Source organism: Erythranthe guttata, chromosome 11 (genome assembly GCF_056151865.1).
Source record: "Erythranthe guttata isolate IM_541 chromosome 11, IM_541, whole genome shotgun sequence".
Taxonomy (NCBI): Eukaryota; Viridiplantae; Streptophyta; class Magnoliopsida; order Lamiales; family Phrymaceae; genus Erythranthe; species Erythranthe guttata.
The window spans coordinates 3,941,037-3,954,310 of NC_142543.1; the positions used below are offsets into that span (position 1 = coordinate 3,941,037).

Below are 13,274 nucleotides of genomic sequence, written 5' to 3' on the forward strand. Positions count from 1 at the left end.
TTTAGTTCATTTTTCGAAATTTTTGCAAACACCCCCAACTTTTAGCAATAAGCACTTAAAACTAACTTAAATCACAATCACTAACTTCTGCTTTTAAATAATCATTTGCAAACACCACCTAATTTAATTACAAATTAGTTTTTTTTTTTTTTTTGAGTAAATTCAAGTCCATTACAAGGGAAAGTGGGGGAGGGGGGACTCGAACCCTAGACCTTTACCCTATTGGTAAAGGCTAGGTACCAACTCTCCTAATGAGGGTTGGTTAAATGCATGTGAATGCCCTAAAAGTAGAAGTTAATGTGTGAGTTAAATTAAGACTAGATGTTTATTTCTAAAAGTTTGGGGTATTTGCAAATTAGCCTATTTTTTTCTAATATAGAAAAAACAGGTACATGATTACTTTTAAAAACTATAGATTAAAACAGCTTATTCTAAAAGAAACAAAACCAAAAACTTGTTTGTAAACATCTAAAATTAAGCACTGAACATTGAATGCTGAATATCCATCTTAATAATTAAGAGCAATCTCTGAATACTGAATGTTGATCGTTTAAGTTTGTTTGATAACGGTATCATTTTTATAACTGAATGATTTAATTTTACTATATTGTCCTTCAAAATTGTTCAATTCGATTTTACTAGTTGAATTTAATAATATTTAACTATTTTTTTTTTAACTTGTAAATATTAGATCATATTCTTAGTATGACATAAATATATAAACAATATAAATCTAGATTTTCACCAAAATATCTCGCTCCCAAAATATTCACAAAGAATAAATTTTTAATCTTCTTTCACTCTCTATTATCATTACAATTTTCTGAATTATAGAAATTTTTTACTCATACTTGGGTTAAATGAAAATTGACTAATGGGGGCATGGGTTCTATATTTGACAAGAAAAGAAGAAAAAGATGGGTTAAACATGAGATACTTAAATCTCAATAGGGATAAAATAGTCTAAAATCCCTTCAGTGTAGTGCTGAATGAATAAGTCCAATTTTTTTGACTTAATCGGTCAGCAATGAATTGCTTCATTCAGAGAATTGTACCAAACACTCTGAGTAATATTGTGTTGACCGAATAAGTAAATTTCCCCATTAAGAGGCCATTAAGCACCAATCAAACATAGCCTAAAACAACTTATTCTAAAAGAAACAAAAGCAAAAACTTGTTTGTAAACATCTAAAAATATATTATGTGAAGAAAAAACTCATAATCTATTTCTAAATGCTTCCACAAACACCACCTAAATCGACAAATACGAAACGTGGGTTACAATTAGTGTTTTTTTTTTTTTTTATTTTATTATTATTATTAATTTGGATCCTCTACGGACTATTCTAACTTGATTAGATTTCCATAAAAACCGAGAAATATTGAAAGTACATTGTTATTGAGATGCTACATCGGGTCATATGCATCAGGTGATTTTTAACCATTGATGTGATTAAATAACAATTCACTAAACACACATACACATGAGTATGTGTAATTATATTCATATCAACAATTATTAATCACACAATGTATTTCATCGCGTGTAACATCAGATAAACCGAGATACATGAATAAAAAGAGCATATTCAATTGACTGCACTCCATTGTTACTGATTCCTTAACAAAAGACATTCATTAATTTTAATTTTTATTAATTGAACATCTTTAATTAATCACATTTTTCCAAAGAAAGCCCGGCTCCATTTAATTTGGGCCGGGCTACACCTGCCCATATATTTCACGGGCCCTCAAAGACCGAGGGCAGAATGGGAATATGCAATCCGATATACTTGACTGTTGGAGGCAAATATTTCCCGCCAAAATTGTTGTGCTACTCCCAATTCCCAAATTCTCGTCGAAACCCTAAGGCTAAACTCGAGATTGCGAAAAAATGGAAGAGGAAATCAAAGCAGAGTTCACTAGAAACGGCTTCAATTTCGACGACGAGGAAGAAATTCTCCAGAAATGTGAGTTAATTTTTTTGCCCAGAATATTTTTGGTCCCCAAATTTGTATCACACCGTTTTTTATGCGAATTTGTTTGAATTTTGCAGGTCTGACATTTTGTATACAGTACAAGCTCAGCGCTTCGGATCTTGTTTCCAGCTGGGATATTTACTCTCTCAACAGGTTACAAAATTTAATATCTTTTCTTAATTCTTATACTATTGTTTGTTGCTTCGTCTTCTGCCTCAAATGTATAGAATTTTTGTAATACGTTTCAAATTAGTTTCGTTTTCAGCAGTAATACAATTTCAGACAGCTTATTTGAGTTAGGAGGTGTGTTATCTGAATAAATATTGTTAAATTGATTATAAGCACGTTCATACCTCTTCGAAAATATTAGGGCTTGTAAGATTCTTATGAAATTTTAGAAATGAAGTTCTTCGGGTTTTCGGGTTTTCTGGTTTTGGTTTCAGTTTTGGTTTCGCATTCTCTTTGAAAAATGGCAAAGATTTCATACTTGTTTGAAAATTTAGTTTGTTAGTAATCATTACTAGCAATTTTGTATTAAATAAGTTCAGTCAAACGCATTATAATATGCTGTAGTTTCTCTCAGTAAGGTAGAAAATGTCGATGGGGTCAGGTTTTAAATGATCGTATGCAACATTTTTACAAAGAATGACTTCTTCATTTTTTCGTACTTCACCAATAAATAACACTGTCGTCATAGTTACATAGCTTCGTAGATTGTTTGTTTCGAGTATAATATGTCACAGATTCAAATATTGGCATCCTACTTATTAGGAAGTTATTGAAATCGAATCAAATTGCATGGGATCATTCACTTTGAGAAACTATTAAAATATGAAGGAACACATTCTTCGGGGGGACCATCCTTTATTTTTATGCCTTTTGATTTTGTTGTTTGTCAATAGTAATGAGGGAATGATTGTCAGTATGATTATGAATTTGCTTTTTATTGCAGAGGATTAGAGTTTACCGTGCGAAGCTCGCATATGGGTGCATTTTTAGAGCAACTGCAGAGAGAACAGGTGGATAAAGTCAAACAAAAAGACTCAGGACTGCATTTGTACTCTAATGACGTAGCTATGTAAGTCAGTTTTCCGTATAGTTATTTTAGTATCGTATCGACTTGCCCCACTGAGTTTGAAGCTTGTAAACTTTTCGATTGGGTTTGCACACTAATCACTCGTTCTATTGCGATCTCCTTTGTCTAGTGGAACTTAACTTCAAATGTTGTATTTCGCTTTTGATCTTTGGCATGTTTATTTAGCTTCTTCTTCACGTAAATTACGTCGTCAATTATTTAAATTCCATTTCATTAACAAAATTACTACAATTTTGCAATATTGAACAGGATATTGCATGGTAACATTGAAGAGACAGAAGTCATACTCGATACTCCAAATGCTAAGGGAACATCAGCCCAAGAAAAGCTGTCTGATTCTGCACAAAAAACAACCGGCGGCAAATTTACCTTTGAAAAACCTCTAGAATCGGTTACGCCTTTTGGGTCAAGAAAGAGCAAGTTTGTTGTGCAAACCACAATTAACGAGCAACCCAATATACAGACGATTAAAGTCGAAGAGGACCATGAAAATTCTGAGGATGACATCATCAAGAGAGTTCAACCCAGCCAAAAATGTTCGTTGCTAATTGACAGATCTCAGCCCGAACCAGGTTGCAGATTCATGTATGACAGAATTGAAGATAAGGTATTGATTGATTCCTCCGTTTACTGCGTTAATCATACATATTTCTTTATTGCAAAGTCTGATTTACTTTTTGATGATTTAGTTTGATTTCATGGAAAATTGCATCAAAAAAAGAGCAGCTGCCTATGTCTCGTCTGGCCAGTACGAGGAACCTGTTGACCCTTCAGTTGCTTCCCAGGTAATTCAATTTATCGGCATATGTGAGTTGATTACACATGCAATGTTCAACTAATCGAAGAATTAAGTCTTTCAGTTGTAACTCTAATGTAGAAGTTGCTTGAGTTTAATATTAATTTTGCTTATCTCCTTCAATAAACCATGTTGTTTCAGAAAAGTATTTTTGCTGTCGGCATGATCTGCTGTGAGGAAGAAGGACGACTGAAGGAAAAGCCTATTTTGCTGCAAAGCAGGTATAAACTCTTACATGCAGCTTCTTCATACTTATGAGATAAAATAATTGTCTAGGCGTTTGAACCTGCCCAAATAACTTATGAGTATGTCGGATTAATTTCCGGACACAGTTTTATTCGTTTTCCTTTTATGCAGTGTTGAGCATTCGGGCGGGCAGCGTGTTCGTCTTGACTTGCAAAAGTTAAACCAATTTTCTATTTTTCCAGGCCAGGTTAGAATGTGACTTTCTTAAGAAGTAAATTTCGTCGTCACCCGTGTCTCACAGTGCAGTGTAAGAATAACCTTTTGTATTGACTTCCATATAGGTGGTGGGTATTGAAGGGCATAATCCTAGTGGACACTGTCTTATTGCATCAAAGATTATTGATACTGTCCCCTCGTCTATTACTTCGACCGAACAACTGCCTTCCAAAAGACAAGCTTTGGATCACGTTATTCAGTCGTCAAAGGTTTCATTGGTAAGTTCCGACGCTGCATTACAGAATTAGGAAAAATTGATATTACTTGTGATTAGAAATTACACGAGCTATTCTGCAGCATCCTAGACTTTGTTACTAAATTAAGATACAGCTGGTTAGGTTTTTTTTTTTTTTCTCTCCCGTTTTTGCTAATTGAATTTTAAACAGATTGTTGCAGCAGGGCCTTTTACCACAAGCGATAATTTGTTATTCGAACCGCTAACAGAGCTATTATCCTATGCACGCCGAAAGCAACCTCAGTTGCTTGTCCTAGTGAGTTAATTAATAGCTGGCAGCATTTATTGTCTATAATTGACGCGGACGAAAAAAATTAAACTAATCTTATTTCATTTTGTCTTTGACAGCTAGGCCCGTTTATTGATTCTGATCATCCAAACCTCAAGAAAGGAAATGTCGATCAGACTTTTGATGATATGTTTCGCCTTGAGGTCCTTGGAAAGGTAATTAATACAAGTTCAAATTTAAAAAAATAAAGTCATATAATTGTTGCATTTACATACTCAACCTACTTAACCCGCGTTCTTTCTATTTTATTGCTTATACAGCTGCAAGATTATGTCGAGTATATGGGTTCTTCAGTAAATGTGATTCTTATGCCATCTTTCCGGGATGCCAATCACGACTTTGTTTTCCCGCAGGTAGCTAGTTTTGAATTTCTCTTTTGTGCGTGTTTTAAGTTCTAATTTTTCTCTTGTTAGGATATAGTAAACCAGTATTACATTAAAGTAAGATTTGCTAATTTGGTTATTATTTTGGCAGCCTGCTTTCGAGATTCGTCCTGCAGATTTTAATCATCAGGTACAACGATGCTTTATGATCTCAGTTAATTGTATATATGGATACTTGTTTAACACGACTGACAAAAAATAACATTTTCCTCAACAGATATACAGCGTCTCTAATCCGGGAATGTTCTCTGCTAACGAGGTACCAACCACAAGTCTCCTAATCACTTTTTTTCTTTTTTCTTTTAATTTTCCCAACTCACGCACTCCACAGTTCACGAGCACATACCATTCACACCCAAATTTGATGTTTGCATATTTTCATTACATTCATCTACTCCAACCACGAGCATCAAATGGATCATCATTTTTGAAAAATAAATAAATATTATAGATTTTATAAAAAGATACAATTTCAGTTAGCCCAATGAAAACAACATCCATTTGGGCAGATCCTTGCCTAATGGACGAGGGTAGTGTGAAGTTTTCACTCGTCGAACGATAAACACGTCTCAACCAAACTGTGTAGCCGATCTTATAGATAGGGAGACCGGTTCATGGAATACGTCGCTCATTGAGGATATATTTTGGCCAATTGATTGTGGCCGCATCTATGCAGTGCCTATTGGGAGCTCTCTATCACAGGATCGTTGGGTTTGACGGTTTACTCGCAATGGCCATTTCTCGGTTCGCTCATGCTACTACTCAACTATGCAACGTTGGTTGGAGGTGACAACGAAGTAGAGTCCTCTAGTGGGAATCAAGACCGACGTTGGTCACAGATCCGATTTGCTCTCGGTGTGGATCCTCTTCGGAGACTTTGTTGCACGTTGTTCAAGAATGTAAAGGCATGGGCAGAGTTTGGGAAGAGGGTCCGTTTTGGCTTCAAGGAATGGGTGCTTGTTCTACTATGTGGCAATGGCTCGACAGGTTGAGGAACAGCCTCGAAGAAGATGAAATCCAACTCGCCATCGTTGTGGCCTAGAAATCATGGGATAATCGAAATAAGGAGTTGCACGAAGAAGAAGGCATCCCAACTGCTGATCTGTTATCCTGGTGCAGTCAGTACTTGTACTATTATCGTGCGGCCCAACTTCCACCGGCGTCGGGGATGCAGATTTCTCACAAGTCACAACCAGACATGGACCCCACCACCTGATGGGATTATTAAAGTTAACTTCGATGTCTCTTTGCCGCCGAACAAAGATTTCTATGTGGTCGCTGCAGTCGGTAGAGATCATGGTGGACGATGCAAATGGTGGTCGGTACAGAGCTTCAAAGGCAGACCGCGATCTATTGACGGAAAAGCACACGCGGCAATGCATGCAATCAAAATGGCACATAATCAAACATGGAGTTAGATGGTGTTTGAAGGTGATTGTCTAGAGGTTATAAACACTTTTAAGGATGGAGATGAGTCACTAGCATCGTATGGAGCATTCGTTGAAGATAGCTTACGTATTATTTGTTCATTTTCCTTATGTAATTTTCATTTTGTCAAAAGAAAGGGCAATTATTTAGCCCATGCTTTAGCTAGTCAAGGATTATTTCTTTGCTCTGAAGGAGCTTCTCTCCCTTCAAACATTGCATATTTTGCCTAATAAATTATTCTAGTTTACCTAAAAACAAGTTAGCCCAATAAATTAAATTTAATCATCTATATTGAGATTAGAGGAGCTAGTAGTGTTGGATTTCTGGTAGGTCTGATCTAGATTCTTCCTCTTCAACAAGGCGGCTTTGATCAGAGTTTTCATATTCGATACGTTATAGTTTTGAGCAACGTATACTCCTCCGATAATCGCTAGCATAAACATTAAGTTTGTTTCTCATGAATACCTTGTGTTTTTGTTATCTAGTCTAATTCTTCACATTCCCAACTCTTTCCTCCCCAATCTCACCTCACGCTCCTATATTTTTTTTCCAGCAATCGTTGTCTCCCCTCTCTTTTCTCTTTTCCGTCGACGCCTACCATCGCCCTCATATGTTGAATCCGTCTCCCAGTGTTTCCGACATTTCCACTATTGCGCAGAGTGATTTTCGCTATTTCCATTTATTAAATTACTATTTGTGCATAGTGGATTTTGACATTTCATCTATTAAGTCCACTATTGACATTAATATTTAAAGTGAATTACGTTAATTTCATAATGAGGTTTTCAATAAATTTCAAATAATTATTGTTTTTAGTTAATAGCTCCAAATTCTTGCTTTCAGGAAGTAGTGGATCTCAAAATTTTATTTTCAGTAAATAGTGAATTTCAATTTTAGTGAATTTCATTTTTTCGTAAATCTGTTTTAAAAAAAGACACTAATTATTAATTTTTGCAATGAAATTAAAAAAAAATATTGAAAATTAAAAAATGGAAACAAAATTATTGAAATGAGGTATTTTTTAGGGAGAGATTATGATAGGATTCTAAATTAAGGTGATTTACATATGTATAAATCTTCTAATTAATTTTCCATACTGAAGTGCTAAATCCGAGACTAAATTGGTGAGTTTTATAATTTGAATGTTTTTCAACGCTGTACCAAGCGTATTAGCTCTTACATATTTTTCGAAACATAAGTAATTGTAAAAAAAAAAACAATAATAATAACAAGGGTAAATTACACCCACATCTCTGAGGTATGCTAAAATAACTTTAAGATCCTTATAGTATTGGTAATTACAATTAACTCCCTGAAGCATTTCATAGAAACTCTAACGGGATAATGCATTGGAGACGTTACTCCGATTAAATTCTAATGGACTATTAGTTTCAGTAATAGTCCAGTCCACCACTTCATGAACTAATAGTCCGTTAGAACTCTATCGGAATAACGTATCCAATGCATTATCACATTTGAGTTTCTAACAATGTTTAAGGGAGTAATAATTGTAATTACCGATACAACAAGGACATTTAAGTTATTTTAGCATACCTCAAAGGCGTGGGTGTAATTAAAGTTATCTCCTATAATTTCAGCAAAATTTACTCCAATTTGTTATATTAAGATTTGAGTGTAGTTAGAATAGGAAACAAAAGATACGCCTCGGAGATTCAAATTTAACCGGTAACAGAATATACTATAGAGCAATTTAAAAACCAAGAATTTAATTAAAGTGAATCAAAATTCTGGTAACCAATAAGAATCTAAAATTCGGGATCCCCATATAAGAATCTCTCTAAGTATTCAAACTCCCACATTTATGGAATCAGTTACAAAATTAACTTTGACCAATTATTCTTTAATTAAAAAAAATTATCAAAACAATCCTATAATTAATCCTAGCTACCGAGGAAAATAAGGCTATCCATCCATTTATATTTCATGATATATGTATATGTATATATATATAAATATCTCTCCCATTATTTGGGAAATTGAGGGAAAAAAAAACCCATAGGAGGGTTGTATAGACATACACATACACACAAAATTTGGTTGAATTTTTCCGGCTGCCATTTTTTGTATTCTTACATCTCTCCCTCTCGCTCGATCGACCGAAAGGGAAAAAGGGAATACGAGAGAGAGAGCAAGAAAAAATGGTGGGAAATAATATCGAGAAGACTGCGGAGGAGAAAGCGATCGACGATTGGCTGCCGATCACGTCGTCTCGGACTGCCAAATGGTGGTATTCCGCCTTCCACAATGTCACCGCCATGGTCGGAGCTGGTGTTCTCAGTCTCCCTTATGCCATGTCTAACATGGGATGGTATGTATGTATGTATATATATATATATCTTGATGTGGGATCCGCATTCAAGAATCTCGCGACGTGGAACAGTGTTTTTCATTCCGATTCTCAAATTTCCCATTTTCAAATTTTCCAATTTCTTTTTTGGAATGAAATTGGAATACATACAAGATTTCGATTTCCGTTTTTTAAGATTCTTTTATGATAACAAATTTGGAATTAGTGTTTCGAAAAAAAAAATGGATTATATTCTGAAAGTGCTAATTCTGATCTGATCCGTCTGATTTTCACCAATGAGATATCTTAATTTGTGGATGATTTGTCTTGTTTCTAATTTGCAAATTGCAAATACGTTAGATTATTCAATTTGCAATTTGTGAATTAATACTAAATCTATATGGTTTTTTTTTTTTTTTTTTTTTAATTTATAAATATTTATAGTAGGGTTTGTACAAATATATAATTTAATTATCTAATTAATTGATTTATGCAGGGGCCCTGGTGTGACAATGATGATACTATCATGGCTAATCACTTTGTACACACTATGGCAAATGGTGGAGATGCACGAAATGGTACCCGGCAAGAGGTTCGACAGGTACCACGAGCTTGGCCAGCACGCGTTCGGGGAGAAGCTAGGGTTGTACATTGTGGTACCACAACAAGTCGTGGTCGAAGTAAGCACGTGCATTATCTACATGGTGACGGGTGGCAAATCGTTGAAGAAATTCCACCAATCGGTTTGCCCCGATTGCCACGAGATCCGCCTCACCTATTTCATCCTCATTTTCGCCTCGATCCACTTTGTCTTGTCGCATCTCCCCAACTTCAACTCCATCTCTGTCGTCTCCCTCGCTGCGGCTGTCATGTCTCTAACGTACGTATATTTTTTCCCCTTTAAAACACACTTTTCAAATTTTATTTTTTCTCTGTATTTAGAGGTGGAAATTGGATGGATTGGATCGAATTTAATATTTTTGAAAGATAAATCTTTTTTTTTTCCGAAGAAAGATAATAATAATTTGGATTGTTATGGTTTATTTGAAACAAAATCAGAAATTGGAAAGTAAATATTGTTTTAACTTCAGAAATTTTGGATCAGAATCGGCAGAATTCATATTATAATATGGATATACGACAATATTAAAATTATAATACAATTTTTGTTGGAAGGAAAAAAATATATTTTTTAGAAATTAAAGCTAGACTGAAATTCGGAATTTAATATAGGATTCCAATTCCGATCCGTAAAATTTCAGTAAACGTAAGAAAAAATTGTTCTATTGTTTAAAAAAGACATAGAGAAGAAATTAACTGAATTCAAAAACAATTGTTAAATCAGAACTTTTACACATAATTCCGATCCCGGTCATTTTGGAAATGTTCATTTCTTTCCGGAAGTCGATTTTTTATTATAGAAATCGACGTAATTCAAATCTTGTCAATAAATTCAAACAACTAACATATTTTATTTTTCCTTCAAAAAAAAAAAAAAATTGTAGGTATTCAAGTATTGCATGGATAGCTTCACTAGTGAAGGGAACAAGTAAAGATGTGGACTATACCCTAAGGGGAGAAAACACACAAGCCAATGTTTTCAACTTCTTCAATGCATTGGGAGATATAGCTTTTGCTTACGCCGGACATAATGTCGTTTTGGAAATTCAAGCAACGATTCCTTCAACTCCCGAAAAGCCTTCGAAGAAAGCTATGTGGAAGGGGGTTATATTCGCTTACGCCGTCGTTGCCATTTGTTATTTCCCGGTTGCTTTCGTCGGTTATTACATATTCGGTAACACCGTGGACGACAATATCTTGTTGACACTAGAGAAGCCGAGGTGGCTCATTGCTTGCGCTAACATGTTCGTCTTGGTACATGTCATTGGAAGTTATCAGGTTTGTTTTCATTGTCTCTATTGCAAATATTAATATTAAACGATCAGACTTTTGGTTGAGTTGATCATTCAACAGCCTCCATAGATTATTCATTTTAATTAGGTCAAAATTAGGTCAACTCGCTTATGTTATTCATGTTTTGCTCGAACATTATAACGCTACTCGTTTTTTTCCCCCGGAAAATCGTAGATCTATGCTATGCCGGTGTTTGACATGTTGGAGACATTCTTGGTGAAACAAATGAAGTTCAGGCCTTCCTTCTGCCTTCGTTTCACAACTCGTACCTTATATGTCGGTAAGGCTTCTATATATCGTATAAGGAGACGAGATTAATCGAATAGTAAAAACGAAAAAAATTGGATCGACCCGGAAAATCGTTAGACTAATTAATCAAATATCAAATAAGAGACCTTAATCTTTACTATGTTTCTTGATTTTGTGCAGCATTTACTATGTTTGTTGGCATGACATTCCCTTTCTTTGGTGGTTTGGTTGGTTTCTTTGGTGGTTTTGCTTTGGCCCCAACTACATACTATGTAACTCAACCTACCTATTACAACTCTCTACTTATTTATTTTCTTATATATATATTTATTTATTATACATTAATTAATTCACAAGAAAAAAAAAACAATTAATTAATATATTTTTTTCTTATAGCTTCCTTGCATCATTTGGCTCATTGTCAAAAAACCCAAGAAGTTCAGCATATCCTGGATTTTCAATTGGGTAAGTATCCACACACACACAAAATAAAAATCAAATCTTGAAAATATTACAATTCTTGGATTTATTGCTTACTCTATATTGACAATAATGCTTATTTTATTAATTTTTTTTTTTATTTTTCTCGATTTTCAGATATTCATCATAGTCGGGGTAATGCTGATGATTGTCGCACCCATCGGAGGAATGAGGAACATAATCCTATCAGCCAAAGACTATAAATTCTACCAATAAATGAATAAATAAAAAATAATAATAACCAGTTCGATTGTGCCGAGGAATAATGGTGGCACGTCTCTTCCAAGTTTTCTTGTTTTAAGTAGTAACGTTAAATTTTGTGGTTGTAGACTTGTTGTCTATACTCAGAATAATAGTCGTTGTAGTAGTTGTTTGATTTTTTTTTTCTCTCTTTCCATTTTTAATTAATAAAACTGACGTGGTAGATTGTATATATATAAAAATATTAAGTATTACATCTTCTTATTTATTAGGATAAATTATAGTGACAATCATCATCCATATTTTTCTTATGGTTTATTGCAATTTAGTACCATTGTGTTATATCGAATTGTAAAAAACTATCCCGTTTTATTTTAATGGTAAAACAATCCTATTGTTTAGTTTTTTTTAGCAATTAGTACCCCGGGTCAGGGGTTGTGTGCTAAAAAAATTGAATCATAGGGGGTATTTTGCTAATAAAATAACATAGGGTAGTTTTCTAGTAATTCGACATAACATAGGGGTACTAAATGCAACAAACCCTTTTTTTTATTATAAAAGGAATAAATAGACGGGAAATTGGATGCTACACCAAGTTATTAACACTGGGTGGTTTGAACTTTAGATCTACACCCATATATATTTTAGTGAGTAGTAACTTAATTAAATTTACGGTTTAAATCTACTAAGTGTAAATAAACAGAAATAACATTTAATTTCCCATGATAGATCAATCATGAAAAATAAGGAAAAGAAAAAACAGACTAGTCATGTATATCGAGTTTTGATAAACTTATTTATGACTAGGAATTATTCACACTCGGTATTATAGCTCATATTGAACTTATAACACTAAGGTGGTGTTTGCAAATGCTTTTTGAAAGTGATTATGCGGTTTATTTTGCTCATAATCTTTTTTTAGGTGTTTGCAAAATCAACTTTTGCTTTTGCTTCTCTTAAAATAATCTGCTTTAAGCTATTTTTTCAAAAGCACCCCTAACCCTGCTTTTTCAATTTTAGTTCATTTTTCGAAATTTTTGCAAACACCCCCAACTTTTAGCAATAAGCACTTAAAACTAACTTAAATCACAATCACTAACTTCTGCTTTTAAATAATCATTTGCAAACACCACCTAATTTAATTACAAATTAGTTTTTTTTTTTTTTTGAGTAAATTCAAGTCCATTACAAGGGAAAGTGGGGGAGGGGGGACTCGAACCCTAGACCTTTACCCTATTGGTAAAGGCTAGGTACCAACTCTCCTAATGAGGGTTGGTTAAATGCATGTGAATGCCCTAAAAGTAGAAGTTAATGTGTGAGTTAAATTAAGACTAGATGTTTATTTCTAAAAGTTTGGGGTATTTGCAAATTAGCCTATTTTTTTCTAATATAGAAAAAACAGGTACATGATTACTTTTAAAAACTATAGATTAAAACAGCTTATTCTAAAAGAA

The 13,274-nt window shown here is 34.0% G+C and overlaps 2 protein-coding genes across 2 annotated transcripts; both read left to right on the forward strand.

Moving 5' to 3' along the window:
* Positions 1-1,810: 1,810 nt before the first annotated feature.
* LOC148766812 (uncharacterized) lies at positions 1,811-6,683 on the forward strand. The gene is made up of 15 exons (XM_088825555.1): positions 1,811-1,970; positions 2,057-2,132; positions 2,932-3,057; positions 3,325-3,682; positions 3,765-3,860; positions 4,013-4,092; positions 4,229-4,304; positions 4,399-4,551; positions 4,720-4,824; positions 4,917-5,012; positions 5,118-5,210; positions 5,332-5,370; positions 5,458-5,606; positions 5,917-6,193; positions 6,360-6,683. The coding sequence occupies exons 1-15, from the start codon at positions 1,895-1,897 to the stop codon at positions 6,681-6,683; spliced, it is 2,124 nt and encodes a 707-aa protein (XP_088681681.1). The 5' UTR covers positions 1,811-1,894.
* A 1,960-nt stretch (positions 6,684-8,643) lies between these two features.
* Positions 8,644-12,074, forward strand: LOC105971044 (lysine histidine transporter-like 2). The gene is made up of 7 exons (XM_012995890.2): positions 8,644-8,997; positions 9,473-9,856; positions 10,482-10,875; positions 11,065-11,170; positions 11,320-11,411; positions 11,536-11,604; positions 11,737-12,074. The coding sequence occupies exons 1-7, from the start codon at positions 8,828-8,830 to the stop codon at positions 11,833-11,835; spliced, it is 1,314 nt and encodes a 437-aa protein (XP_012851344.1). The 5' UTR covers positions 8,644-8,827; the 3' UTR covers positions 11,836-12,074.
* Positions 12,075-13,274: the final 1,200 nt, after the last annotated feature.

What these genes read in the sequence shown, in the direction of transcription:
- LOC105971044 (XM_012995890.2), top strand. Translation starts at nt 8,828, where the DNA reads ATGGTGGGAAATAATATCGAGAAGACTGCGGAGGAGAAAGCGATCGAC. An exon ending in GCGGCTGTCATGTCTCTAAC is followed by an intron (nt 9,857 to 10,481) that starts GTACGTATATTT and finishes AAAAAATTGTAG; the next exon opens with GTATTCAAGTATTGCATGGA. An exon ending in TATCCTGGATTTTCAATTGG is followed by an intron (nt 11,605 to 11,736) that starts GTAAGTATCCAC and finishes CTCGATTTTCAG; the next exon opens with ATATTCATCATAGTCGGGGT.
- LOC148766812 (XM_088825555.1), top strand. Translation starts at nt 1,895, where the DNA reads ATGGAAGAGGAAATCAAAGCAGAGTTCACTAGAAACGGCTTCAATTTC. An exon ending in TACTCTAATGACGTAGCTAT is followed by an intron (nt 3,058 to 3,324) that starts GTAAGTCAGTTT and finishes AATATTGAACAG; the next exon opens with GATATTGCATGGTAACATTG. An exon ending in CTGCAGATTTTAATCATCAG is followed by an intron (nt 5,371 to 5,457) that starts GTACAACGATGC and finishes TTTCCTCAACAG; the next exon opens with ATATACAGCGTCTCTAATCC.